At 46.6% G+C, this 26,362-nt stretch overlaps 1 protein-coding gene across 2 annotated transcripts in view; it reads left to right on the top strand.

Moving 5' to 3' along the window:
• The window catches only part of MAN1C1 (mannosidase alpha class 1C member 1), a 68,749-nt gene that overhangs the window by 38,565 nt on the left and 3,822 nt on the right, over positions 1-26,362 (top strand). For both annotated transcript variants that reach the window (XM_055798350.1, XM_027782077.2), the window contains 9 exons: positions 6,694-6,809; positions 9,043-9,123; positions 11,339-11,433; positions 15,853-15,976; positions 18,436-18,529; positions 22,090-22,205; positions 22,394-22,613; positions 24,800-24,972; positions 25,862-25,977. In XM_055798350.1, coding sequence (XP_055654325.1) covers positions 6,694-6,809; positions 9,043-9,123; positions 11,339-11,433; positions 15,853-15,976; positions 18,436-18,529; positions 22,090-22,205; positions 22,394-22,613; positions 24,800-24,972; positions 25,862-25,977 — 1,135 coding nt within the window. The remainder of the gene's footprint in view (positions 1-6,693; positions 6,810-9,042; positions 9,124-11,338; positions 11,434-15,852; positions 15,977-18,435; positions 18,530-22,089; positions 22,206-22,393; positions 22,614-24,799; positions 24,973-25,861; positions 25,978-26,362) is intronic.

Here is a 26,362-nt window from a genome sequence, read left to right as displayed (position 1 = left end):
AGAGCCTGAGTAACTTCCCACAAAAAATAAAATCCCCAAACCAACAAAACAAAGAAAGAAAAAAACCAACAAAACCAACCCAAAACTAACACAAAACTGATTTTGACAAAGGAGTGCTCTTTGATCCTCAAGAGTGTTATCCGTCAGGTAGGAGAGCAGTTGGACTTTGTAGGAATGGAGCTGGAAAAGCCAGAAGGAAGAGTGAGGGCTTGGTTCAGCTGTCTGAATAGACATTGGAGAGACAATGTCTGAATGGACAATGGTATGGGGAGCATGCAAGGGTGTTTCACAAGATTCTGGAGAGAGGTCCTGAAATGCAAGCTGCTGTACTCGCTGTCCCTTCTGCAGAACAGGTCTGCTGTTCTGCATCCTGCTTCACACAACCCCTCTGAGGTAGGATGAAGGTAAATGAATCGTGCTTTGTTACCAGTGAGTCACTCTGTTGCCTAACGATTGTCTCTTCTCTTGTCAGTGAGTCACTGACACCTTATTAGAGCAGCCTACAGACCCCAGCCCCTGTTCCCACTGGAAGGAGTGTAACGGGGCTTTTGTTTCGACTGCAGCGGAAAAGATGGCATGAGGCTTAGGCCATTTTCTGAGCACAGCAAAAACCACAATCTGTTTTCTGGTGCCAGGGGGACACATTGAAAATATCCTGGATGCTCTTGCAAGTGCTGCGCAGTCTCTTTGGTTTTCATTTTTCTTTCTTCACAGCCTGGTTCTGTCCTTCTTCCCTTTCCTTTCCTAATTTTTGTCCTTTCCTTCAGTCCCTGCTCACTCCTCAGTCATGTAGTTGCTGTTAAGGGAAATCTACCCGGTGCTGTGCATCTCAGCTTGCTATTGTCTGCCCGCAGGGTGCGGAGCATGGAGCAGAGGTTCTTTCAAGCTGAAGGTTTTGACCTTGGCTGCAAGAAGCCATATGAGAAGTTGTGGCTTTCTCTGACGTGACTGTCTTCTGTGCAGCTCCCACAGAGACTGAAGGAGAGCTAAACCCAGGATAGTATATCATCATCTCCCGATAAAAGGCAATTCTTTGATGCAAAAGACTTTGTCTTTTGCTCGGTAGATCATCTTACCTCCTAAAGAGTGTAATCCTGTTCTCTGGGCTCTTTCTAATGGGGGAGCTCAACTGTGCTGTGTGAGCAGTGCCTGGATCAACGTTCTAGCCCGATACAACATGTGGCCAACCCTTGCTATTCCCAGACAAGCCTGGGTTGTAAACATGAGCAGATGCAAAGTGTTCACATAGTTGAATTTTGCATGTGGATTTGGTGGCTCATGGAAGCTTCAGCAAGTTGGATGTAAAAATCTTACTGCTCTACTAATGATCAAACTTGCAGTTTCTGTTGTGTACCTGATGGTGGTATGTTTGATTGGCCTGTTTCTGCCTAAATTGGTGGGTTTGATTTGCAGATAATGGGTAGCTAAAAGGAAGTTCACAGATGCAGCAGCAGTTGCGATTGTTACCACAGTTACACTTAGTCCCTGCTTGGTGCTTTGCGGTGCTTTTCAAGCCTTAATTAGCCCTTACATGTTTGGCAGATGGTAGGGTAGATATTCTCCACCTTTGATCAGCCCTCATGGCCTCCCTTTAAACTATACATTCAGGAGAAAACTGTTCCTTTTTCTCCTCCAGGCAGTGGCTTGCCGGGACGCTGAAGGAGAGCAGGGCCATGGGACATGTGTAAGTGGGTGAACGCTGTGCGTGTGCCAGCGTGCCCCGTCTGTTACTCGTAGTTCCCCCTTTGCCTGGCTTGGAGCTTTTCACCCTTTACAGTCCTTGTTCAGCTTGTGATCAGTGCCACGTATCTCACTTCTTGGCCCTGGGCTCACAGTCGATACAGACCTTCGGGCTGGGGTCAGGGAGCCCCAGGCGGCGGTGGCAGTTCTCTCCTGCCACGTGCTGTGCAGCAGGCTCGGAGGGCTGCGCTTTGCTGCGCCGGGGCAGCCTGGCTGGCGGCTCCCCGGGCAACCCGGCACCTTTTGTACCTCTTGGTTCCTTTGGGTGTTGAGATTGGCATACGTCTTCCAAAGCCTTCCCCCTCTGGCCCCAGTGAGCACACACAGACCTCTTCACGAGCCTTTGGAATTGTGTTTTGTCTTGTGAAATCATGCTGCAAGTGGCTTTGACGAACTCCTGAGCGAGCAGGCACCGGGGGCGAGTCAGGGATAGGAACAGAGGATGAGCCCTTCTATTCAGATTATCTACCCCAGACTAGGACAAGCTGCTACAGGCTTTAGAGGATGAGCCCTTCTATTCAGATTATCCACCCTAGACTAGAATGAGCTGCTGCGGGCTTTATCTGTGGTTTTTAGAGACAGCACTACCATTAATTCCCATGAAGGCCTTTCTGAGACTGTATTGCTTGAATGGTCTTGTTCTTCCAGACTGGCATTAACAGCACATTCCCACTGAGGCCGTGGGGGTACGGTGTGCGTACAATGCCATCTCCTCTCCATGGAGTGCTCTATTCAGCACCTTTCACAAGCATTATGTTAATTAATGTAATGTTTGTTCGTGATTTCTGTGGCAGTGTTCACAAGTGAGCGGGTGGATGCTCATTCCTCTGGGTGGGTGGAAGTAGGAACAGAGCAGCCTTGTTGCCTGCATGGATATCTCCATTCTTCTCGTGCACAAAAGAGCAAATACACTTGTGGCTTGGGACGAGGTGGTACGGGCCCTCCTTCAGCTCAAGAAGAGATGAACCTTTGTATTGCTACCATGAGCTGCTGCTTCTGATGTGCTGCTGCTCTCTCACAGAAGAAGCTCCAGGCAGAGGCCCCGCCGCTTGCTGTCACAAGAGCTGCCGTGAAGCCCTTCAGTTAGAAATGCCCCTAGACAAGCATCCCTGCCTTCTGCCTGAGGTCCCAGTTCTTCCCACTGGTCCCAGCAGAGGGTTCCTCTTTCCCATTCAGGATGGTCATAGGCTCTTAGTGGGCAGTTTAGGAGCTGGTGTGGATCCCAGAACTGGGTCCAATAGACACAGCTTCCCTTTTGTCCATCAGCCAAGTGACCTTGCCTCTCCTGAGCGAGGTGTATCTCCACTCCAAGCCAGTTTTGCAGCAGGATGGGGGGAGGGGCTTTTCATAGCACACAGGGCCTTAGATTTGTGGAGACAAGTAGAATCTCAGACGTGGAGTCCTGCTTAAAAGTCATCGCTACCATTTCTGGGTGCTTTCAGAAGGGTGTCTTTTGAGGGTTTCTTAGTTTCTACTTCAAAACTCCCTCAGAGGGAGTACAATGAGGCTGAAACCAGTAATTTAGAGAGGGGAGTGTCAGCAAGAGTCAGAAGTGACAGAGAGGGTTTTGATTCCTTTTCCTTTTGAAGCTGCTTCCCCTTTGATTATATCCCTCACATTATAATGTGTAGATCTGGAAAGGTGATTATTTTTTAACATCTCAAAATAAGCGGCATGTCAAGCAAATATCACCATCTTTACAAATGGGTGCATATATATTGTAATAAGTGTGCTAGGACATGTATAGCACAATCTTTTGACCACTGAATATAATTAGAGCCATTGGACGTTGTATCATGGGCTCTATTATGACCTAATGAAGCAATATCTGAGCAAGAAGGAAGGAAGATGTTCCTGTAGCGAAGAAGTAACATGCCAGTGTGCACGGCGGGGTCAGGGCTGGTCCTAGATGTCCTCTCTGCCCTGGCAAGTGACAGAGACGCAGCAGCAAAGTCCTGATGCCTGGTTTGCCGTCTGCATGGTTGTGGAGGGGAAGGAGGTTCTTTTTTATCATTCTCCTGAGATGGCTGAAGCTGACACGGTAGCTCTTGGTATTGCGATAGACTTTGTTAGCTGCAGGAAAAAAAAGTCAGCCATGCATTTTGCAATTGCTTCAAAGCTAGTTCAGAAGAAAGGAAACATCGACAAGACCCTTGTACAAAACACACAGCCTGCGGTTCTTCAGATACAGAGTGTTTAGGGGAATATTTAAAACAAATGTTTAAAATGACACAAAGGCAAACCAGCAGGGAAGCAAGGTTTGCCCTCCACTTTGTCAAATACAGGGGAGGAAAGCTAAGCAACTCCAAGCTATGCTTTAGCAAAGATCCGAGCATGTTCCTAATCCCCGATGCAATATGTGTTTAAAGGCCTTACTTGCTAAAAACATAAAAGGCTCTGTCAATTCAAGCAATATTTTTCACTTCAATTAATCATCCCAGAAAATTGTAACTTTATTGTTTCTTTGTCTCTGTTCAGTTTGAGCGAATCCAACTTTTCTCATTGTCTCTCTGCAGATTATGAAAGACTTTGTGGATTATATCATCAAATTAAATCGAGCCTGTTAGTGTTTCTCTCAGAATATCACAGTAATGGGCTGTGCCTCAGGCAGCATTACTCTTCCTTCTCTTTTTAAAATGTTTGCCGGTGTCTGTGTTGCTCTGAGCTGATGTGTCTCTCCTTGCTAATAGGAAAGTGTATAAAAATCACATCATCATTAATATTGAAGAATCATTAAGGTTGATAAAAGCAGCTCTGACTGTGATGATGATGTTTTTTCGTGGTCACTGCTTTTGGAAAACATGCCATACAAACATCAGCTCAGCTGTTTTTTAGAGCCCACCAGTTGATCTCGTGGCTGTTTGACTCCATCTATTGCACTCGTGGAGATAGCTCCAGTTAGATGATCATTTCGCCAGCCTGCAGGAGTAAGTGGATTTCTAGAAGCTGTCTCTGCTGCCTTCATCCCTTTTCCACAGCCCCTGTTTTTGATGCAGACAGCATCCGAAAGCCAGCAATCTATAGTTGAGCAGTAAAGTCTTGGTTGGGTTTTATTAAAGCAATGATGTGCTGACTGGCTGAAAAGTGTCAAAACTGCAATCTTGTAGCATCAACAAAATAAGGCAGGATGCCTTTCTTACGGGAGAGGAATGCTGAAAGCATAAATGAGCCCTGCATGAAACTGGTGGATCTGAGCACGCCTCCTCTGGGGAAAAGGTATGATGTACATCAGACACAATTGCTTTTTTTTCTTAATAAGGAAAGAGCAGAGTCTTAAGGTTCGTGACACATGACTCACCTTTGCCTTCCTCTCGCCTCTGCAGCAGTTCCTTAACAGTGCACCCAGCTGAGTTTTCCTCTCTTAAGCAGAACTAGAATTGAAATAATGCTGAAGGTATTACAAAAGTGCCAAGCCAACCTGAGCGTGCAAAAAAAAGGCTGGGAAAGCTGGGGGAATTTGGGGTAGTATTTTAAAGTCTGTTAGTAAGAGGAAAGAACTGACCTGAGCCAAACTGCAGTCTGTCTCAGGAAAACCCCTGGGCGTAAGCAGCATGTGTGAGTCTTTGCGATTATGCTGGAGACAGAGATGGTAGGGACAGAGCTGGTACAAGCAGTTTTTCCTGCAGAAATAAAACCTGAACCTCATCCAAGCATCTTTGCTGCCAGAGACTCCAAGAGGTCTGACTGTCAGGGGGCGGGTAGGAATGTGGCTGCAACTGAGCGGTGGATGTGTGGGCCCCCACGTGCAGCTTGCTGACAGCACTGCAGAGGCAGCTTTACGCCCATGTCCCTGGTGTGTTACATCCGCAGAGGGATGACTGATGATGATTCCAAACTGGAATCTTCCACGTGAGGATTTGTATTCGCTGACTTACGCAGGAAAGTGACGGCCTTTGTAATTAAAGCGTAGATTTTGAGTCACAGTGTGCTTCATAGCCTTTGCTTTCCAATGCTAGGAATAATTTCAGGGTTCCCTAACAGAAATAGAACTCTTAGCACTGAGATGTTGCAAACCCACGGTTGTTAACATCTCTAGTTTCATTTAGTCTCAACTGCTACGAGATTGTCTGTCTACACACCCTGTATAGTCTTCTTGGCATGGCATGCCACGTCAGTCTGTCTCACTGGAAGTTCTCCTAGAGCCCATTTGCGTAAGACAACACTTGGCACACAGGTTTTTTACATGAATCACATGGTTGGTCCAGGTATGTGGTTGGCATTTGCTTTATCTGCATGTGTTCCTTTGCTGCCTGCTGGAGAACATGCTCACAGGGACTGCTATGTTAGCCAAAGGAGGGGAGCTGTCCCTAAAGTCACCTACTCTCTGTTCAGGATCCATTGAGATTAGTTTCAGGTCTCTCTGCCGCCAAATGAAGCTGGGTTTTGTACATACACCGGCAGTGGGACACACTGGGACATGGCACATGTGCAGAAGTACTTTTTGCCCCAGATAACAACACTGCATCAGGACAGAATGATCAAAGTCCTGTCGTGGATGCTTTTGCACAATGAAAATACAATTTTCTCACTTAGAAGAGGGTTATGCTTGTAACTGGGTTGGAAAGAGGCTGAATTTATGTTTACAGCTGAACAAAGACTAGGGGTGGAGTTGCCTAACCACTTTGGCCAAGACAGGATTGGAAAACAAGACCATGGCTTGCAGTCCTGACTGGTGGCTTGAAGTGTGGACCTTGATCTGTTCCTTGGGGGTGTTCTTTCAGAAATGTCAGCCCTTTGGAAAATGGGCCTTTCCAAAGCAGCTATTTTGGGTAGCAGAACTGACTAGTCCTGTTAGAAGATCTCAGCCTAAACCATGGCCAGTCTGGATCCCATCCAGACATCCCCAGTATTGGGACTGGAAGCTGCTGCCTGTCCCAGCTCCTGAAGATTGATTTAGACCTAAAGAAGACTGCATGAATGGGGCTTCATTGCGCTGTTCTGTTTGCAATGCAGGAGGCCTTCGAGGAGCTACGGTGGTAGACGCCTTAGATACTCTGTACATCATGGAACTCGAGGAGGAATTCCAAGAAGCAAAGACGTGGGTGGAGAAGAGCTTTGACTTGAATGTGGTGAGTCAGTTGCTTGGGAATGCCTGTCTGTGTCACCGAAACAATGTGTGTTTGGCCAGTCCTGATCACAGTCTTCTCTAAGAATCATTTGGGGAGGGGAACTATCAAGTTTGCGGGGGAAGAAACCACTCAACTCTGATTTTTTTTTTATTTTTTTTTTTTTTTTTGAGGCCAAAGGGACTTTGTGATGATTCAGCCCATCTTCTGCCTATACACGGCACAGGGTTCCAGCCAGCAGCCACCAGATCAGACTCAGTGTCTGGCTGAAAACAAGATTCAGTGTTTCAGTGTTCAGTGTTTTTTGTGTTTTGGTCTGGTTTATAAAACCAGCTGTAATTATTAGATATTCCAAGGAAGTTTTGTTCGTTAAAGATCAAGTTCTCTTTCAACTCAGTTAAATGTCTGCCTGTGATAAGACAAGTTTTCGTTTTACGTGCTATAGATGAAGATTGAAAATGCTGATCTCCTTGCCTGGGCCCTTTGTTGGTATGGCAGTGCTGGGACTTGTGCAGTGGGAGCGTGGCACCACGGCAGCAAAGTGGGAGCACGTTAGTGAGCCTAGATTAGGAAGGAAGGGCATCATCTCCAAAAATGGCCAGAGATACTCACTCTCTCTGGCCCCTGAAGCTTTCCTAGCTACTTCATAGAGCTAGTGTTAGACTCGCTGGGATGCTGGTGCAGCGCATGCCTTGCAATGCTATCACATGTAGGATGCTGTCCTTATCTTGCTTTGTGGCTGAGCCCCTTGCCATAGCTCTGACTGTTGGTCCTCCAGCCAGCTCTTGTATTTGTTGTGGGAGTGCTGATGGGATCTCATCGGTGGCATACAAAGAATGTTAAAACCAGAGTGTAGTTCAAACTTTTATGTTTTTTAATGCCAGCCTAGGTGTCTGTTGTGAAAAATGGTTCTCCCCATGGGAACAATGCATGCATCTGCCTTTATAGAAAAGCATCATTTGGGATGGCATGACTGGCATTCATATATTCATGAAAGGAAGACCACATCTGATAAATTTGGTGAATGCTGTCAGTATGTTACTGAATCGATAAACAAGGGACAAAATCAACTGGGACATAATCTAGCTGGATTTCATAAAAGCTTTTAATCTTGGCCTGGAGAATAGATTGATCAGCAAAGACAAGAATGAATACTATGGATTGATCGGTGGAGTCAGAAAACACAGCAGTGGGAGAGAAGGAGGGAAATTAATTAAAAACTGGCTTTGTACAAGGAACTCTTAATAGTCCAGAAAAGTGAGGCAGGGACTCCAAGGCCCACAAGCTCTGTTTGCAACTGGGTGCCATGATCTGTCTCATGCAATTTCAGTCATCATCTCAAGAAAGCACTTGCTCTGATTTGTAACCTGCAGGTATTTGGAAAGAGCAGGCTAGTGCAAAGGTTCACATGCCCCTTTGCTCACTGGAAAGTGCTGTGTTGGTGGAAGATCTTTGTGGGTTTTGGCTTTATGCATTTGCGTGAGGGTAGGAATCATTTATCATGCAGATTCAATGGCCGGGAGCATGTATTTTTTAAAGGCACATTTTGAATGCAATCGTTTTGACATTTGCTGATCATCAGCTGAGTAGGTAAAGCAACGCTTGTTCCAGGTGAGTGGGTTCTTGAGCAATTCAGTGAACCATATCAGTCTGTGTCTGCTGTCTGTGGTGGTGGGGCACGTGGAAATCACACAGTTTTTCTCTCCATAAGCATGCCCACATGACAGGCACCCTCTAGGCTGTGGTCCTCTCTGAGCCTACAGACAGGTGAGTCCTTGAACGACAGAAAATATCTGCCTAATGTAGGAAGTGCATTACTTCTGTCTAATGCAGTGCCCTCTTCGCAAGAAAGTGGAGAAAATATTTTTTCCATGTGGCTGTACAATTTTCTCTTTAAATGAAACATTTCAAGGGGCAAATTTTTTGCCCTAAACAAACTCACAGCTTTTTGCAAGGCAGAGCCCAAGACAGAGTTGGATGGATGGACAATACATCAGCCCTAACTGATTTACATATTGTCAGCTGGTGATAAATGGGCGGTTTGGTTGTTTCTTTTCTCTTCGGGCTCCACCTGTCACTGTAGAGCAAATAAAGTGCTGTGAGATCTTAGACAAAAAGCTGTGTTACTCTGTGGGTGAGGACTGGGAGACTTAAGTATCTGCCTACAATCTGTTCCCCTTAGCTGCCATTTGTGCGTGCAGACTTTGCAGTCAAGTATATCATTATGTATTTTCAGAACGGAGAAGCATCCTTGTTTGAGGTGAACATCCGCTATATTGGAGGACTGTTGGCCACATACTACTTAACTGGAGAAGAGGTTTGTTTCAGCGGCTCTGCGTGTCTCACACGGTCACCAATAATGAACTGAAAGGATTCTCCAGCAGCTTTTCTCTGAGCATCAGATAATCCCTCCATAACAACAGGCTAAACCTATCGTTTTTATGAATATCGAAATGCCACTAATGTTCTTTTAATTAAGTCTCACATAATTACCTTGCACACACCGTGCATGGCTCATTTGCAAAGATCTTTTCTCCTGTGGGCAATTCTAGCAAGACATGTTTTCAGTTGGACACATTGCTCCCCGGTGAAATGCCATTTGCAGCGATCTTTGTCTTTGTACTTGTTCCTTTGTATTCTAAACATAGGCAGTTTTTCATCAAACATCATTCCAGATTCTGCCTTGCACTAAGGAGGGCAACTGATTAGTGGCAAGCGCTCCAAACTCTTCCTGGACAATCTCTCTGCTGCAGCAGTTTCTAAGACCACGTGCCCTGAGATACAGGGAAGGAGGGTGGCAAACTGCCAGGGCAGGGTATCCGGCCAACTCTTGTGACAAAGTGATACAGCTCCACAAAATGTCCCCTCGCCCAGTGGGCGTGGGCTGGGCACCACAGCCCCTCCGTTAGCATGCTGGAGCAGCCGTTCAGTGGATGCTCCCACCCCCCAGGAGTTCTGGCTAAAGCAGGAGGCTCTCACTTCACTTGCCTTCTTCCTCTCCAGCCTGGTAGAGGCCAGGGCTTAATGCCATAATCTGTTTTATAGTGTGACTGGACTGGAATTTTACAGCTGGCAGTAGAGAGATGAAGAGATTATTCCTTTGCCCTGGAAGTCTTAGGCGAACAGAAACTCTGATTCAAGGGGGAGTTTGGTGAGTGCAGCAGCTGGAAGACTGGCTCTTGAACAAGAGCACAGCTCTCATGCCATACACTGACCGTGGCTGGGTGCTGTCCACCAAAATAGCATGGGATGGTTTATCGCTGCATAGTGGCACCATTGATCTGTGGAGTCACAGGAGCAGCTCTGTCACTTTAGTTGCATTTTAAATGAGTTCCAGGAATGACTTCTCTCAGTGATTTCCCTTCAGGGAAAACACTCACAGACTCACTGCCCCAACTCAGGGCCTGTCTCAGTCACAACTTCAACAGGTTTCAGATCAACAGAGCAAAAAGAAACCACATTAAACCAGAAAACTCCAGCAGTGACCTCTTGAAGTGCAGTCAGCAGCGATGCTCAGCAGCCAGGGCAGTGCCTGTCATATACCCAGTCAGTGTCACCAGGTTGAAAGGCAAAAATCAAGTCCCCGTCTCTTGCTTTCCCTTCTGAGTCAAACCCCTATCTCCTTGTCAGTGTATCAAAGGTCTGCAAGCCCACAGGAGAGCTCAGGTTTCCTCAGTGCTGTATTTTTAGAGCAATAAATTCCTGCTTTCTCAGAACTGCTATGACAGCTTGGGCTGGTATAGGGGGGCTAGAGGTAAAAGGTTTGTGCTTTATCTCCTAAGTCACTTACAGGCTTCCCTTGATCAGGACTAATCTCTGGAGCAAAGATTAGTGCTTCTATCAGTTTGTCCCAAAATAATGGTGCGTGGTGGCTTTGTGCTGCAAGCCACCATAAGCTATAACTGAAAGCCCCAAACTGAGGCATTACAAATGGAAAAGGAGCAGTTTAGCCATGAAACCATGAATCCTTCCCGGAAAAGAGTTGCAAGTAAAAGGTTGTTGGTTGGAAATCATGTTTTTTACAACAGGACATGACACAAGCTAGGCAAACCCACATTGTAAATCTAACAGTGCTTCACCCTGGAAAGATTTCTTTTGATTTTAATCCAGGCATTTCACTTCCCTGTGTCCTCTGCCACCCTGGGAAAAGGGAAGAATTTGTCCCCAAAGAGTACTCTTTGGATCAGTGCAGATCACAGAAATTTGCTGCTGAGGGATTCAGGGTGTTCTGCACTCTGCAGCTCTGGCTGCTCTCATCCAGGCTGAGGGTTTGGCGGGGGCCTTGGGGCTGGTTTAACGTAGGTTTTTAGAGGACATTCAGACAGATACCAAAGTTCAGCCTGGCTTTGGGTTCAGAGCTATCGTGCACTGGAACTAGGGCAGCAGCATACCTCAGACAGCAGATTCTTGCAGTGCAGCAGTTTTAGGTTTTAATAATGGTATGTTTGAAAAAGTGGATTTGAAAGAATCCAGTGTGACCAGTATTCACAAGCAGTCCATCAAATATTTATCCTCTCTTTTTCTTTTAACAGGTGTTCAAGAGTAAAGCTCTGGAACTTGGAGAGAAACTTTTGCCAGCTTTTAACACCCCCACTGGTATCCCACGTGGCGTCATAAATCTGGGCAGGCAAGACATACGTCCTTACAAGCATGTCATTTTATTACTGAATGTTTGTAAAAGACCAGGATTCAAGCAGGAACAGCAGCAGTTCCTCAGAGGTGCCCCCCTCTAGTGCAGATTCTTCGAGGTCATTTGTTTTGCCAACTCAAAACCAAGAGGTGCCTTGGCAAAGACTGCAGGTGACTCAAGTTAAACCCAGCTGTGTTTTATTAATTTTGGGCTGTCCGCAGTTTCTTCCTCTACCTCTTGGCAGGGCTCCCTACTGCAATAGCATTTTCCTCACTCTCATTTTCTTTGAAACATTATTTGTAGTCTGCACGTAGCATGCCGTGCTCTCTATATTTTTGCAGTGTGCCCAACTAGGTGCATGCGAATTTATCCAGGCTCCATATCTGGAAAAATCGGGAAAGGAACTGGATGGGACTGGCTGACAGTTTTGTTGCTAGCAAGGGGGCAGTATACAGATCCCCTAGTTTTCTCCCTGCCAGCAGCACTCAGCCAGGTGTGTATCCTTCACTGAGAGCCACATTTTGTGTCAGGTAGGTGGTGTTCTGGTGCTGGAGGGGAGCTTTGAGGCAGCTGGGTTAAATACCTTGCTGAAGGTCTCGGCAAACAGAGGCAAACCTGGAGGCTGGACTCCCAGTTTCTGATTCTCGCTAGTAGACGGTGTTCCCTGCCAAGAAGGGCTTATTGGCTCATTTTGATGCCTGCAAACAAATCCCCCAGGGTAAAAGCTACATGCCGGCTGAAACGGAGACAGCAGGAAATGTGGGTTAACAAAAGCCTTTCATCCTCACCTCTTGCAAAACTCGGAGCAGCAGCCATGAAAATCATTATTCATCTCTTAGCCCAAATCTCCTGTTTGACTCATGTCTCTGTGAAGTGCAAGATTTTCAAATGTTTGGCTCACACTGCTCCATTGCTTAAATATCAATGTCACCCTTCAGTTGCCTTATCTGCACATGATCCCGGTGAAAATTTGAGCCACCACCACGACTTTAAGTGTTTCTTTTTACAGAAGAGACATTCTGCTTCCTCTGTGGCTGACAAAGACTCGGCATAGACTAACCTTTCACAGAAATGCCAAACCCTCCCCTGCCCTTTGTGAAGACAATTGAAACGGACTGTGTCTGCCTAGACATTCCCAAAATGTTTTGCTGATTACCTTGACTAAAAGCAAAGAAAATCAAAATAACACTGAACCTACAATCCAGAACCTGTACTACTGGCTTGAGCTCTGGCTTCAGGGCCCTGAAACTGCTGTGAGGGCTCGGAGTATCAATTGATTTAGGAGCGAGGATGAAACGAGCTAAATCTGTAGTCTTGACTACTGCAGGAACATGATGAACAGCCAAAGGCGATAAACCTGAAGGGGAAGGGAGTTACTCAGTGTGCGATAGCTTGTAGAAGTGGGAGCAGAGGAGAGTAAGGTGATGCAGTGAGGGCATGCTGACCCAAATGTCAGGGCCAAAACAAAGCCCAGAAGAGTTTTGCAAGAAGGAATTCTCTCTCCAGTTCTACTTTTGCAGGGATGTGCTAATTCCAGAGAGACCTCATCATCTCAAAAGGAGGAGACTCTTGCAGCATGTGTAGGCTTTTGTTGGTGGTAGCTTTGGGGGGTGGGTTAAGAATGACATTCAGAAATTTGAAACACAAGCTGGCATTGAGTCAATTCTACGTATACATTTTTGAGGACCTAAAATACAAAGACACCCACCCCCGGCCCAGCTCTTCCCGTAGCCAGCTGGCTTTATCTCTTCCTATCGCCTCACACCACCTTTTCCTCTTGTGTCCCCTCTCTGCTGATGTGCTTCCCTGTGGCCTTTGTTTTCACACAGGCGCTGTATCATCTCTCACACAGGCTTGTTTTCCATCCTGCTGGTCCAACTGCCACGTTGTCTGCCAGGTCCTAGAGTACATTGTCTTCTCAAGCTGCTGCTCTGCGCTCTGCCTGTGTGTTGCACTGTGATTTCTCTCCCGGTGCCTCCTGTGCCAGGTCCCTGGCCCCAGCTTTCCTGCACATCTCCCCAAAACCTGTGCACCTCCAGATTTTTCCTCATCATCCTCTCCTGGTCTCTCTCTTGACTTGGCACCTTTTTGCTGCTTTGAATCTCAGTGAGGGAAGAAGAGAAAACTTCAGTCCATGCTTGCACTAGACAGTGCTTAAAGAAGATGCATTTATCTGGGGGACGGGAAGAGCTCTGGGCATTTTCTTTTGTCTTGAAGACCAAGGTCCTTTTAATGGTAGCTTTCTCCAAGATGTTATAAAACAGGACAGCTGTGAAGGCCCAGTTTGTCCAGTTTGTAATGCTGAAAAAATGTTTTCCTGCAGGGGGTCATTTCAGGCTGCTCTTTAACCCAGGGACACATTGCAGACGTACTCTTGTTTCCTCCAGACCACCGCTTCTTGAGTTTTACTGTGATTTGTAACCCAGGGTTTGGGATCCCAACAACACAGTCCTTGCAGGCAGAGCCTGGCTGCATGTTTGGGATGGAAGTTCCCGGGGGAGGGTTGTGTCAGCCGCTGTGACCCCACATTAGCCACTGTCACAACAAACACGGCCCCATTTGGCTGCTACGGAGCCCTCCTCATTTGAGCTAGCTCAGAAGGCAGTTTCTGTTTGTGAGGTCGTTTTGTTACAGTGTCCCTTCAGTGCAGTAAATAAAGAAAGAGGAATTGACTCTTTATAAATATGAGAACACCGTGGGGTTGTTTAGCACACCCATCCCGGCGCCGGCTGCTGCCAGGTTCAGCAGGTAAGTCCGGTGCAGTATTAAATTAATGCCAACGTGAACCTGGGCGCACTGGAGGACCTTTCTGCCTGCACAGGGAGGCTTCTGCCGTCAACACTCGGTGTTATTGGGGTACCCGGTTTAGCCGCATACAGTGTTTTCCAACGCAAAAAGCTGGCGGTACAGCCTCCTGACAGTTTGCAGGGAAGGCTGACGTCTGGCAGTGACTGAGCAATTTGAAACAGCATGAACATATTGCTTATCTAATGGCTCTTTTTGTCTGGAGGCGAAACAAACAGCTCTGGACCTGAAATGGTTTTGCATATATCACACGGAGGGGAAACTTTTGGGGTTTTTTTCCCCCTCCTCAGAAAAATCGTTAGTTTTAGCCTCTTGTAAACAACAGAAACCCTTTTCTTCTAATAGGCAAGCTTTCCGGCGCCATCTAGTGTTACCCCCACCCCCCCAGTACTGGAAACCTGTTCCCTCACTGGTATCGACCGCAAACAGCGCTGGCAAAAAGATAGGAAAATCAAAGCCGCGTCACTTCTGAGATGGCTCAGCCAAGCATCCCTGGGCCAGCACCTGCAGAGGCTGGTTTGGGAGCAAGGCTGGAGGGCGTAGGACGTTCCCATGTCTGTGTAGATGGCAGAGGTGTGCAGAGCTGTGATCTGTAGCAGTGAGATACAAGAAGTGGTTGAATGTAAAAGCAAATCCAAGGGTGAGGCTGTTGGTGCTTGGAGGAGCCTTTGCACTCCCATGTCCTTTGATTAGTTTTCTTTGAGATTTAAGGGAGAGGTGATGCCCTCCTCATCCCCAGAACTGACTCCTTGCTTTGCTTCAGTGCTTATTTCTCTCTTTGCATGGATTTGGCAGGGTGAGGGAAGACAAACAGAAACTGAGAAGGGATTCCGGTACGTCCAAAGTAGGGGTGGAGGCACTTTGTATGATTGGCTTCTTCAGACAGTGTTTACCACCTTCTGTAGTTTTATGCTGGCCCTCCAGTTCTTGCAAGGCACACGAGATGAGCACCGGTGGGGTGTTTTCAGAGCCAGGTTTGTCCCGTGCAGATGTTAAGATTCCCCATGGCTTTTCCTTGCAGTCAGGTTTGGCCAGTGGCATCTTTCCCCTAGCACTGGTGTCGCTGTACACTTTATCCCCCTGCAAGCAAGCCTACAGGGGGAATGTCAGTGTCGGTGTACACACAAAGAGTGTGAGATCTTGTTGAAACAAGGTGCTTAGGGACAGTGTGGATTCTGCATAAAACAGCGGCCTTGTTGGACTTGTGGGACATTAAAAGTCATGGGCGTTCTGCTCAAGCTACTTACAGACATATGTTATCCCAAAGTGTCTTGTGCAGGGCAGGTTGTTGGTGTTCTTCCAAAGTTTGCTTTCAGCTGGTCTGTTTGGGAGGGATTACTCTCCCGCCAAAAACGCAGTTTCCCAATATGTGCAGTCTGTGTGTTTGCCCTATCCTAAACAATTACCTGTAAAACTACTGCTCCATCCTACTAGAACTGTTTTGTGTGAGAGTCCTAAAAATCTGTGCACATCCTTTACACGGCCTCTGCTGAGACCTGGGTGTGCACTGTAGGCACGTAACAAAGGCAGGATCTGCACTGGGGCAGGGGGGGACCTCAGGCTTTGGCTGTGTTTTCCTGGCAGTGAAGGCTGTCTTTTCTTTCCTTGCAGTGGCATGAGCTGGAGTTGGGGTTGGGCATCCGCTGGAAGCAGCATCTTAGCAGAATTTGGTACCTTGCACTTGGAATTCCTGCACCTCTCGGAGCTCTCTGGCAACCCAGTGTTTGCAGAAAAGGCAAGTACTTCCCATCCTGGTCTTTAGTGAATTGGTCTCTTCATACTCCTGGGGTCTGCCTGCAGCAGACAACGTGGCAGCAAGGTGGTCCTTCTCCCCGATACCAGTACAACTCTGGAAGGAGAAACCTTCTAGAGTGGGACCACAGGTTCAGAAACCTGTGCTTTGCAGGCTGCAGAGGTCACAGGCCTCAGAGCAGCTCACTGAAAAGGTCACAGTGAGCTCTTGTTAGAGATCTGTCATACCCACAGGCCTTGGAAGGCGTCTACCCCAGTGTTTTCTTTGGCCGTTGACATTTGCTGTAGCCCCTCCACATGCCTTTCCATCACCTGCAGCCACCGGGGAGATGGGGACGTTTTTCCCGATGTCTCAGTCATCTGAAGCTTTAGCAAAAACTTACTCAGACAAGGACACAGCCGAAATGAAACCACCTGTTGGATGCAGACTGCAAAGATAATTGTTAATTCTGATATCCTAATAGTAGTGCCTTGTACTTACAGACCTTTTTACACTAAACAGGCATTAAATGTTATGCTCCAGCCAGCAAGATTTCTGCTGAGGTTTCTCGTGTAGGAAAGGCCTGACAGTTGACATATTGGATTCCTTTTGTGTAACCTGTAACTGAAAATCTATTAATATTATACATTACCTTGAGCTTTTTTTTTTTCCACAAGTGATCTTGTAACGCACGTGAGAGCAACTTAATAGATATGCTGTTGTATACCAGTAGGTCATTAGCTTTCGCTGCACGTCCCTGAGGAACCAGCTTTGAGGGAGACAAATTATTCCAGTTAGAATCCAAACTGCCCCCATGAGGCCAGAGGAAATGGGGCCTGTCCAGAGCCCCACGGTGGGCTGAAAGCAGACAGTGCTACTAGGATTGCCGATAAAAAGCTCAAAACGATACTTTTCCAGGATATGTCCACTGCAGGTCTGTCAGTTGCGAAGCAAGAAGAGAATCTGGAGAAGAGATGGGAAGAAAGAGAAGGAAGAAGCTAGGAAAGTAAAACGGAGAGTAGGATGAAGTGTGTGGAAAGCAGTAAGGGTGGGATTGGCAAGAGGAATGTCTCAGAAGGGTGAGCGGGAGAGAAAAGCAAAGGGTGAAGTAAAACTAGAAATCCAGGAGACTTTTCTGTAGGGAAGATAGACTGGTGACTTGAAATAAAGGAGACAAGCTAAAGATTCTTGAGGATGGTGATAATGATAAATTGCTCAGGGGAAGGTGGAGCTGAGAAAAGACCAGTGAAGGGAACAGTGGTATGGAAAGAAAACGTGCGCAAAGGAAATGCAGAGGCGGTGGGGGCAGAGGTGAGCACTGAAAGCACAAGGGCAAGAAGATGCACTGTTAAAAACTACGATTGCATCCACACTTCAGGTTCAAACTGAGGTATTCTGAGGCAGGGTCAAGCCTCTGTCCCCAGCCTAACATGTTTTCCTCTTTGCCTCCTAAGCCCATACAGGGGTAAGGGCAGAACCTTTCTAATGGATTCTCCTGAGCTGAGCGTGCCTGATGTGTCACAGAACATGTATTGAATTCATCCGAACGCCCTCTGAGAGAAGAAACGTAGGATGATGTGGGCTCAAACACCCCTTCCTGGGGGAAATTACTTCAGAGGAACAGATCAACTCATTAACTTGCAGCTTGGGACTTGTGTGATTTTAGGAAGAATAAAGTCCATCTGTGTCTTTTATTCAAACTTGTCATTAATATGCCATGCTACTAAACTTCAGTAAATATTATGCAGCCTGACGACTTACTTGGAAGCACCAACTTAAGTCTGTAGCCAGCTTTTGGCGTACAAACTGTCTAATTTTATAAAAGGTTTAGAGTGCATTAGCTGCTCTGTAGGTTATAATAGAATATTTATGCTGCATACCATTTAACTTTGTCCCTTATGGGAAAGGCCTATTGGATTTAATGGGGGTGAAACCAAGGGAGGTTTTAGAGAATAAGTATGGCTGTTCTAGCATATTAAAGGAGCTGTCTGTTGTTGAAATTAAAGGCCCCAATTCATCATGTTAAGTGACCACATGGTGAATTTAAGTACTGTGTGAGTCACTCATCCCTGCCACTCCTTTCCCTTTGGATCATGGAAAAAAATCACCCTCCACATCTCATACATTTCCACCCAGATCCCAAATCCTCGGGATTGCTTCTGGACCACTGTTGGCAAACTGCTTCCACTGCTGAACTGGGGCCTTTGCAGGGTTTTTAGAATAGTTTCTAAAATCCCACAGAGCTGGATAAAGATTGTGCTGAGGAGTCTAGCTCAAAGACCTCTCACTGGAGAGCAATGTCGTTGGGTTCTGCTTGCATGATGATTCACGACGTTACAGGCTGCTGTTCTTGTTCAGCCAGGGATCAGCACTGATGAATTACAGAGTTCTCAGTGACAGTGCAAAACCGTCCGCTTTTTCAGCGAAGAAGTAACATAGTTCTTGTCTCTCATCTCTCCTAGGTGATGAACATCCGCAAAGTCCTGAACAGAGTTGAGAAGCCGCAGGGCCTTTATCCTAACTTTCTCAGCCCAGTGACAGGGAACTGGGTGCAGCGTAGGTATCACTGTGCGTTCGGAGTCCTGCCTGGAGCATTTCAGTCTTTCCATTATTCTTTAGGAAGCATAGCAACTGTCAGAGAAGCAAGCCAAGAAAACGTCTTGTCAGGCAGCCCGTTATACATGTGATTAGATAATGCAACCCGATTTGTAAGAAGCAATGTAGTAATTGCGCACTTATTCCATCAGCCTTGTTTCCAGCTGAGTGTCTCACCTCCAGAGAGAATTAGGGCCTCTCTTGCACAGGGGAGGATAATGGTACATGGTTCAGCACACAGATATTAGAAATCAGCACATCTTTTTAAGACCTCATCCTGCAGTCATCACATAGCCCACAGATCTACTTGGGAGTTGCCCATGAAGGCTGGGAGCAGAACTGCGATGTGATTTACTTCCCGAGTGTGCTGCAGCAAGTGAGGAACCACCTGGAGAGGCAGAGGGCTTGCAGAGTCTTGGATCCCCCTAGGATCTAGGGACGCATTCTCTTGTGTGCGTGTGTGTACCTGTTACCATGGTACCTCTGCACAGTGCAATTTGGTGCAAGAAGGGTGAGACAAGTATGTATTCTTTTCTTCCATCAGGAAGCCAGCACTGAAGACCTGGGCATTAAATAGATACTGCTCTGATATGAAAGAGGTACAATAACCAGGAAGGAGCTTGGGATTAAAAAAAAAAAAAAAGGAAATACTAGAAGCAGTGTATCCAGGAAAAGATTATATGCTTTCCTGCTTCATGCACGCAACCACTTCCTTACCCAGAGACCGGACCCATCTTTTTGTGCCACCAAAGGGCAGAAGCTTGCCCTCTGGTAGGAACACGAGAGGCTACTTCTGCTGCTGTGCCCTAGACCTCTGACCTCAACTTTCCACTCTGTTAAGGATTTGCTTGTTTTGGAAAGGGAGGGTTGCTGGATTTCGTGTTTGTCTGTCCCAGAAAAGAAAAGTCTCTTTTTGCAGAAGCTGTTCTTAACCTGTCAGTGGATTACATTCATATTGTTTAAGCAGTTTTCTTTGAGTCGTTTCATTACGTGCTGTCCCCGTGTCTTGTTGCCCTGTTTGCTCTGCTAGATCACTCCAGACCTTTCTAACTACTGTATTAATAGCTCTGATTGTAACTGACAGACAATTGCATGGCTGCCATCATCTGAGACAGTGAGAGAGCTCTAGCTGTGAGCAATCCTTGACCTTTAACTGCCACATCAGCACCTCTGATGGCAATCAACAGGGCTTGGCTTCAAAGGTGTCCCAACAAAGCATCTTGGATAGTTGCAGTTGTCCCGTTAAACCAGAGCTGTCCTTTGTTGCCATGAGGAAGGAATATAGTCTTCTGTGTTTGTCCCATTAATTGATCTTCAAAATTATCTAATCCCTTTGTAAGCAGTTCAGCTTCCCCTCCGCATTTGTCTCTGCAGAATTGTTGCAATATGTTCCACTTGAAAAGCTAATCTCCTGTCCCCTTACTGCACCCCTGAGATGCCATTTTCTTTAAGTTATTTCCAACTGGCAGCCAAAGTGCACATTTTACCAGACACAAGCATTAGTTCTGCCTATTCATTGGTGCTGAGAGAAGTGCCTGTCTGTTGCCATAACTGAACATTACGGAATCTTTGGGAAACTGTGTTCTTAATTCAGAAGGTTAAAATACTCAGCTTGATACTCAGTATTCAGCTCTTCTGCCACTAATTTCATTCTATTTATGTCTGCAAATTTTACTTCATTGTACTGACCTGCTCCCACCCCTTGCTGACGTATAGAGGGGCCTGTTGCTGGTTCTCAGAGCTTATTAAAAGTAGCTTCTGATTACTTGTTCTGGGATAGGCTGATTTATGCCCAAGGACTAGAGATAACCTCTCTCCTAGACTTTTCACGTCACGAGGGCAACTCATGGCACAGGCTGTTTGTGGCAGTTGCTCGTAATACGACCTTGCAGTCTGAATCCATATTCCAGTGAGGGAAAAGACTGATCAGCCTCTTCTGTGTCTCCAATACTGCTGGTGAGAAATAGATTAGGACCAAAGTAGGGAGGCAGCTGCAGCCTGCCACAGAGATGTTCCCTGTAGATGCCAGGCTCTCATTTTCTCTCTGGTTATTAAAGCTCTTTGCAGGAAGCTGTTTTTCTTGGAATTGCTGTGATTTTCTTAAAAGGTGTATCTTTGACCTGGCTGAATGAGCAGATCTTCTAAATGAAGAGGCAGTGCTGCACCTCTTCTGAGTGCAGTTGTTACCTTTAGAAAATTAAAGCACAGTCCCCTGCTGAAATAAGAGATTTGTTTATGCAAAGTGCCTAGGAGGCAAATGCTGGCAAAGCTGATGCCATATGGAAAGCAATTACGCACCAGAGCTCCTGCTTTGGTGATTTTATGAATGACACACTTAGGATCACAGAGCTCCTCTTTAAAGACAGGCTGTGCAGCCGGTGTTTGCAAATAGTCTGTCCTCTTTTTTCCTGAATTCATGCATCTAATCTCATTGTTTTGCTATGGATTATTCTGTGGATCATTGGACACACTGTATCAGGGATATTTGCTCTTCAGGTCGGGAAAATGCATGGCTGTTGATCTGTTGGTAGGATTTAGCATTTAGAATAAGCCTCAGGACTTTATATGTGTACAGTGAAAGGGAAAATAAAAATCTGAACAGCTAACTCTGAAAACCCTGCCGCATCTGCTTACATTTAAAATGAGGATGTGTGCAGACACAGAGGTGGACACTGTTAATTAACAGGGATGGTTCAGTCCATGGTGGGTAATTTGTCTTGTTCTTCTAAAAAGTGGAATACTTGGCCATTTGAAAGAATGAATGCTGCTTTTCCCCCTGTGGTATAGTTTAAAAATATAAATCCATCCAGCAGTTCCCCCCAGGCAGAAACCTGCAGCTGTCATGCCCATTTCGCAGTGCAATTCTTTAGCATCCTCCTGTAAGGTCATAGCATTGTGTACTCTGAACAGATAGCCTTGAAAATCCGATTTCTGCAGAAGAAAATATTCAGTGCACATCCTTGTACCTGACTTTATCATTTCAATACGCCAACAACACCAGCCTTCCCCAGGGCACAGAGTCCCACCATGAGCTAGGAATACAAATGGCACGCTCAAGAGGTCCCTACAGCAGCCCCTTGCTGGCAGCTGTGCGTTGATCCAACAGGCATCCTCCCTCTCCTGAGGCAGGCAGGCAGCCGCTCAGTGGCTTCATATAAGCAGAGATCTATCAATACCTGCCACTGCTTTTGGTTTATTAGGCTGAGATTTGTGATGATTGCTTCATGAATGGGAAGCTTCTTTAAGTTGCAGTAGAAATAACTGTTGCAAAAGAAGACCTCTGAATAGGTTTGGTCAGGGATACTCATGCTTTTTAAAATGACAGAACATTTTTCTTCTGATTGCGCTTTCCACCTTTCATCCTTGTTTGAAAAAGAAATGCTGCAAGCTTTCCCCAGGAAGCTGGAAAAAGGAAGGAGAGAACAAGGGCGTTAAATAGGACATGGTTGTTTGCTCTTTGTAAAGCAACTGCTGACTGTATATCATGAACCTGAAGTTCCTTTCTGACTTTCCCTCTACAGACCACGTCTCCATTGGGGGGCTTGGGGACAGCTTTTACGAATATCTCCTCAAATCTTGGCTGATGTCAGACAAGAAAGACTCTGAAGCTAAAAAGATGTACAACGATGCACTAGAGGTAAGGAGCAGGTTGCCGCTCTGTATTTTTGGTGGGGGACACTGTTCATCAGAATGCTCCAGGAAAAATGTCTTTGATCTTTCAGTTTCCTTGGTATTCACTCCTGTCCACTAAGTATCTTGAAATGTGTAGGAAGTTATACTTGCTGTCCATTAAGTATCTTGAAATCCTGGCTTTCATCCCTTTAGGCCATAGAAAAGCATTTGGTCAAAAAGTCTGCTGGAGGATTGACCTACATTGCTGAATGGAGAGGTGGCATCTTGGATCACAAAATGGGCCACTTGGCTTGCTTCTCGGGGGGCATGATAGCACTTGGAGCCGAGCACGCTGGAGAGCAGAGGAAGCAACATTACATGGATCTGGCTGCAGAAATAACAAACACATGTCACGAGTCTTATGCACGCTCAGGTAAACCTGTGGGCTGCGTAGAAAGTGTTAGTAAGGGGTCACCTACAGCCGTAGGAGACTCAGCTTTCGGGTGGCCGTGGGGTTTGTGGGTCAGCAGCCCCTGCATCCCTGTGTATGTCTCTCTTGTCTTTTCGGAGATACCTAGAAGAGAAAGCAGCATGTTTTACATGGCAGACAGCTGGAGCGGAGGGACAGGCAGATGTGAGCTTCTGTGGCAGAGCTGGGAAATGAACGCAGAGCTGGATCCTGGTCCCGCCTGCCAGCCGCAGAGCTAGCCTTCTCCCAGCAAGACTCGAGTTTGAGCCTATCCTTTCACATCCCTTCGCAGACAAGAAGGGGAGATTAGCAGAGATTAATTGCAAGGTGTCCCACCATATGGAGCAAAGCAGCTGAGAAGCCCAACAGGAGAGTGTTGGGAGACTGCAGCTGTCGGTAGGAACCAAAAAAAATGAAGTTACTCAGCCTCTCCTGGCTGTCTCAGCAGAGGCTGGCTAAGTCTTTCTGTTTCACAAGTCCAGTAAAATTTGTTTCGCCACCCAGTGTGATCAGTCGGCGCTTTGGGAGAGCAGTGACTGGTGATGAATGAGAAACTGGGGTTAGTTCTCTGCCTGCAGGGCTTTCAGCAAGATGAGCTTGCTGTGGACACCGCTCCTTTCTTTGTAGGCATCTCTGTAGCTCTTCTGAGACTGCAGGCAGTGAAGCAGCAGTCTGCTTGCCGGGACCCTGTCAAGCACAGGTCTGTCTGCACTAACTGTTCCCAAAAACTGTTTCACACCATCACCACATTAGCCAGCCCATATTGGCAGCTGGTGTCCAGCATGTTTGCCCAATAAACTTCAAGCTAGCCTGAAATGATGTTTTCAAATAACTCTTTTTTTTTTTTTTTCCCCCCGCAGCACTTACAGAACTAAAAACAAGCCACCCGAACTAATAACCCTCTGGTTGTGAGTGCCTGGAGCAAATTTTCACCTTCAGCAGTATCCATCAGCATAGAAAGGACAGGAGCAAGCCTGCCCGCACTGGTTACGGTGCTGTCATTTCAGCCAGCTCATTGTTTTGCAGAGAATGTCTGTGCATGTCACTCTGGCTCTCAGCAAACAGTCCAGCTAGCAAACACTGTTAGGTCCCCAAACAGACAGGAGGGCCCAGGGAAGGTGTGCAAAATATTTAGAGAAATAAAATGACTCCCTGAAACACAGCCATGTGGTAGACACGTGGGTGTAGCAAGAGAAACCTTGTGGCATGTTAATAAGCAACTTCTGTGCTCAGTGTCCCTGTTTTTCGAATAGGGAGAGGGTTGGTGTTGGAGTAGGTGGGGGTTGAGTGCTAGCTAGTGCTTCCAAGAGATGGAGATTCTCATGGAAGGGAGACTCAAAAAGACCAAAGTACTGTTTGACCTTGATCAAACATTTGATCTATAACATATCAGTGAAATTGCTTAAGCCTTCCCCATCCTCCTGATGTCCTCTTCTCAAAGAAGTGGACCAGAAGGAAAGGCAGAAGATGTGATTGCCGGCCCCAGGTGGCACTTCTTATCAGCCTCCCTGCCACAGCGCAGGTGAAGTGGCTCAGTCTGGTGGGCTGGTAATTGTGAAACAAACCCCCTGCCTGGGAGCAGCGTACCAGTATCTCTAGGACAGCAGGGTCAGCTGCATGGCTAGATTTTCCTTTGAATGTGTTTTTTTCTTTGAGGCTTTACAACAGAATCTTGCCCCTCTGTTCTTTTCTCATCTGGGTTCTTGAGTTTGTCTTCGGTGATGAACTCTGCTCTCAGGGTCAAGGACAGTGCAGCTCCTAGGAGCACAGCACAGCAAAAAAGTGCTGGGACATGGGGGAGATCTGTACCTGCCCTCTTCACGCTCGAACCTGGTCCGAGTCTGTGTTTTGTCAGTTGTATCCACCCTCAGAAACACTTTATCCTCACTCACCTGGATAGGACCCAGGCATACCACGGAGTGAGCAGCAGCTGGAGCGGCAGTGGGCACAGCCCATGCACTCTTGGGAGCTGCCCCGATTTTGACATCAGCTGTGGGATGGATCTGACACACAAGCATGACTGATACGCTCGTCTGACCTCACGCAAGCCTTAGCTAAATGTTGGCAGCCTGAGCAGCGTAAAAACACCCGGACAGTCTGTTTGCGTTCTCCTCAGACTCATCACTGCGTGTGTGTGTGGTTTTGTCTAGATACCAAACTCGGCCCCGAAGCCTTTCGTTTTGATGCTGGAACGGAAGCCATGGCGACCAGACTCAGCGAGCGCTATTACATCCTACGTCCAGAAGTGGTGGAAAGCTACATGTACATGTGGCGGCTGACACACGATCCCAAGTACAGGCAGTGGGGCTGGGAGGTTGTGAAGGTACGGTTGGAAAATTTGCAGTAGTAACTCTTACAGGCTGCTGGATGCTTACAAAAATCTTGCCTTCGGTCAATAAAAAGAGCAGAAATTATTTAAATTGTGTCAGATGCTCAGACACATTAGCAATGGGGCAGGAATCCACAAAATAGCTCGGTTTAGTGCGGCGTCTCTGTTGAGGCATGGTGAATGTTTTCTTCTCCCTATGCTAAAATCAATCAGTCAATCAAAACAGTGGTTGTTTACGGAGAGGAGCGCTGCAGACAGTGAAACCTGCTATTAATGTAACAGTCCTCTGCAAAAAGGAGTCAACCTTCTATTTGAAGTATCTGGACTGCTCAGAACCCACTGGTTCATAGTTGGGACAGGGAAAACCAGCAAACCTGCCTTTGCCCTTTGTCTTGTCTTCTGCCCACAAAGACCTCCCAGCCAGGAAGTCCCCCACCTCCTTCTAGCTCAGGCAATGATGTTTATTCTGGGCCATATTGTACACAGTTCATAGACATTTCTTTATACAGAGAATTTATATGTTGGCTGCTGCCCCACGTCCTAGTAGGGCCTGCATCTCAGTGGCAGAACTGTCATTTGGCTGCTGCCCTGTAAAAGAGGCTCCACAAACGGCTACAGTTGCCACTTGAGAGCGTTTTTGCTATTTGTGTAATGTCAGGGTCAATCAATCAACTAACTTAGGTGGTTTACGTTTCTCTTGCTGTTTCATTCGAACTAGCTTTATTCCCAGAGTCTGGAGTGATCACCACACTCTTCAGTGAAAGACAGCGGCTACTACACACCTGGAATTTGATTTGTAAAGCTGACTTGTAATGCAACTGATGATGATTAATGAGTTACTCCATGCTACAGCGTGTTACTGAGATTTCTTTTCCTTTTTCAGGCCCTGGAAAAACATTGTAGAGTAGAAGCTGGTTTTTCTGGCATCCGAGACGTTTACATCACATCCCCAACCCATGACAACATGCAACAGAGTTTTTTCCTCGCAGAGACTCTGAAGTAAGTCTGGTATCATAGAGGCCTTTCAGAGTAGCAGAATTTTTGAAGCATCAGCACTCTGGTCTGCTTAATAAGTCACTAATAATAAGGGGAAAGTCTTATCCTCTGTGGCAAAAGCTGGGCAAGGGTATGGGTGCTGCAAAGCTTTAGTAGTTTCCTCCTGTAGAACCACTGCTGTCATTGGCACTCTGGAGGTTTCTGCTGATGTGCTGGATTTAAAGCCTGTTCCTGTGATGTAGAGCTGCTCTAAGTGGGAGGCTCTGACTGCTAAGCTCCCTTGAATTTAGCTCTGATGGTTTAAGAGAGAGCCAGCTCCTCTGCCAGGTTAATGTCCTGCATGCAGAGGAGGTGTGACTACAGCCTGAATTTGGTGCCCCTTGGTGCA

The sequence above is a fragment of the Falco peregrinus genome, chromosome 3 (assembly GCF_023634155.1).
Source record: "Falco peregrinus isolate bFalPer1 chromosome 3, bFalPer1.pri, whole genome shotgun sequence".
In the NCBI taxonomy this organism is placed as follows: Eukaryota; Metazoa; Chordata; class Aves; order Falconiformes; family Falconidae; genus Falco; species Falco peregrinus.
This window is presented reverse-complemented; position numbering and strand designations above follow the sequence as displayed.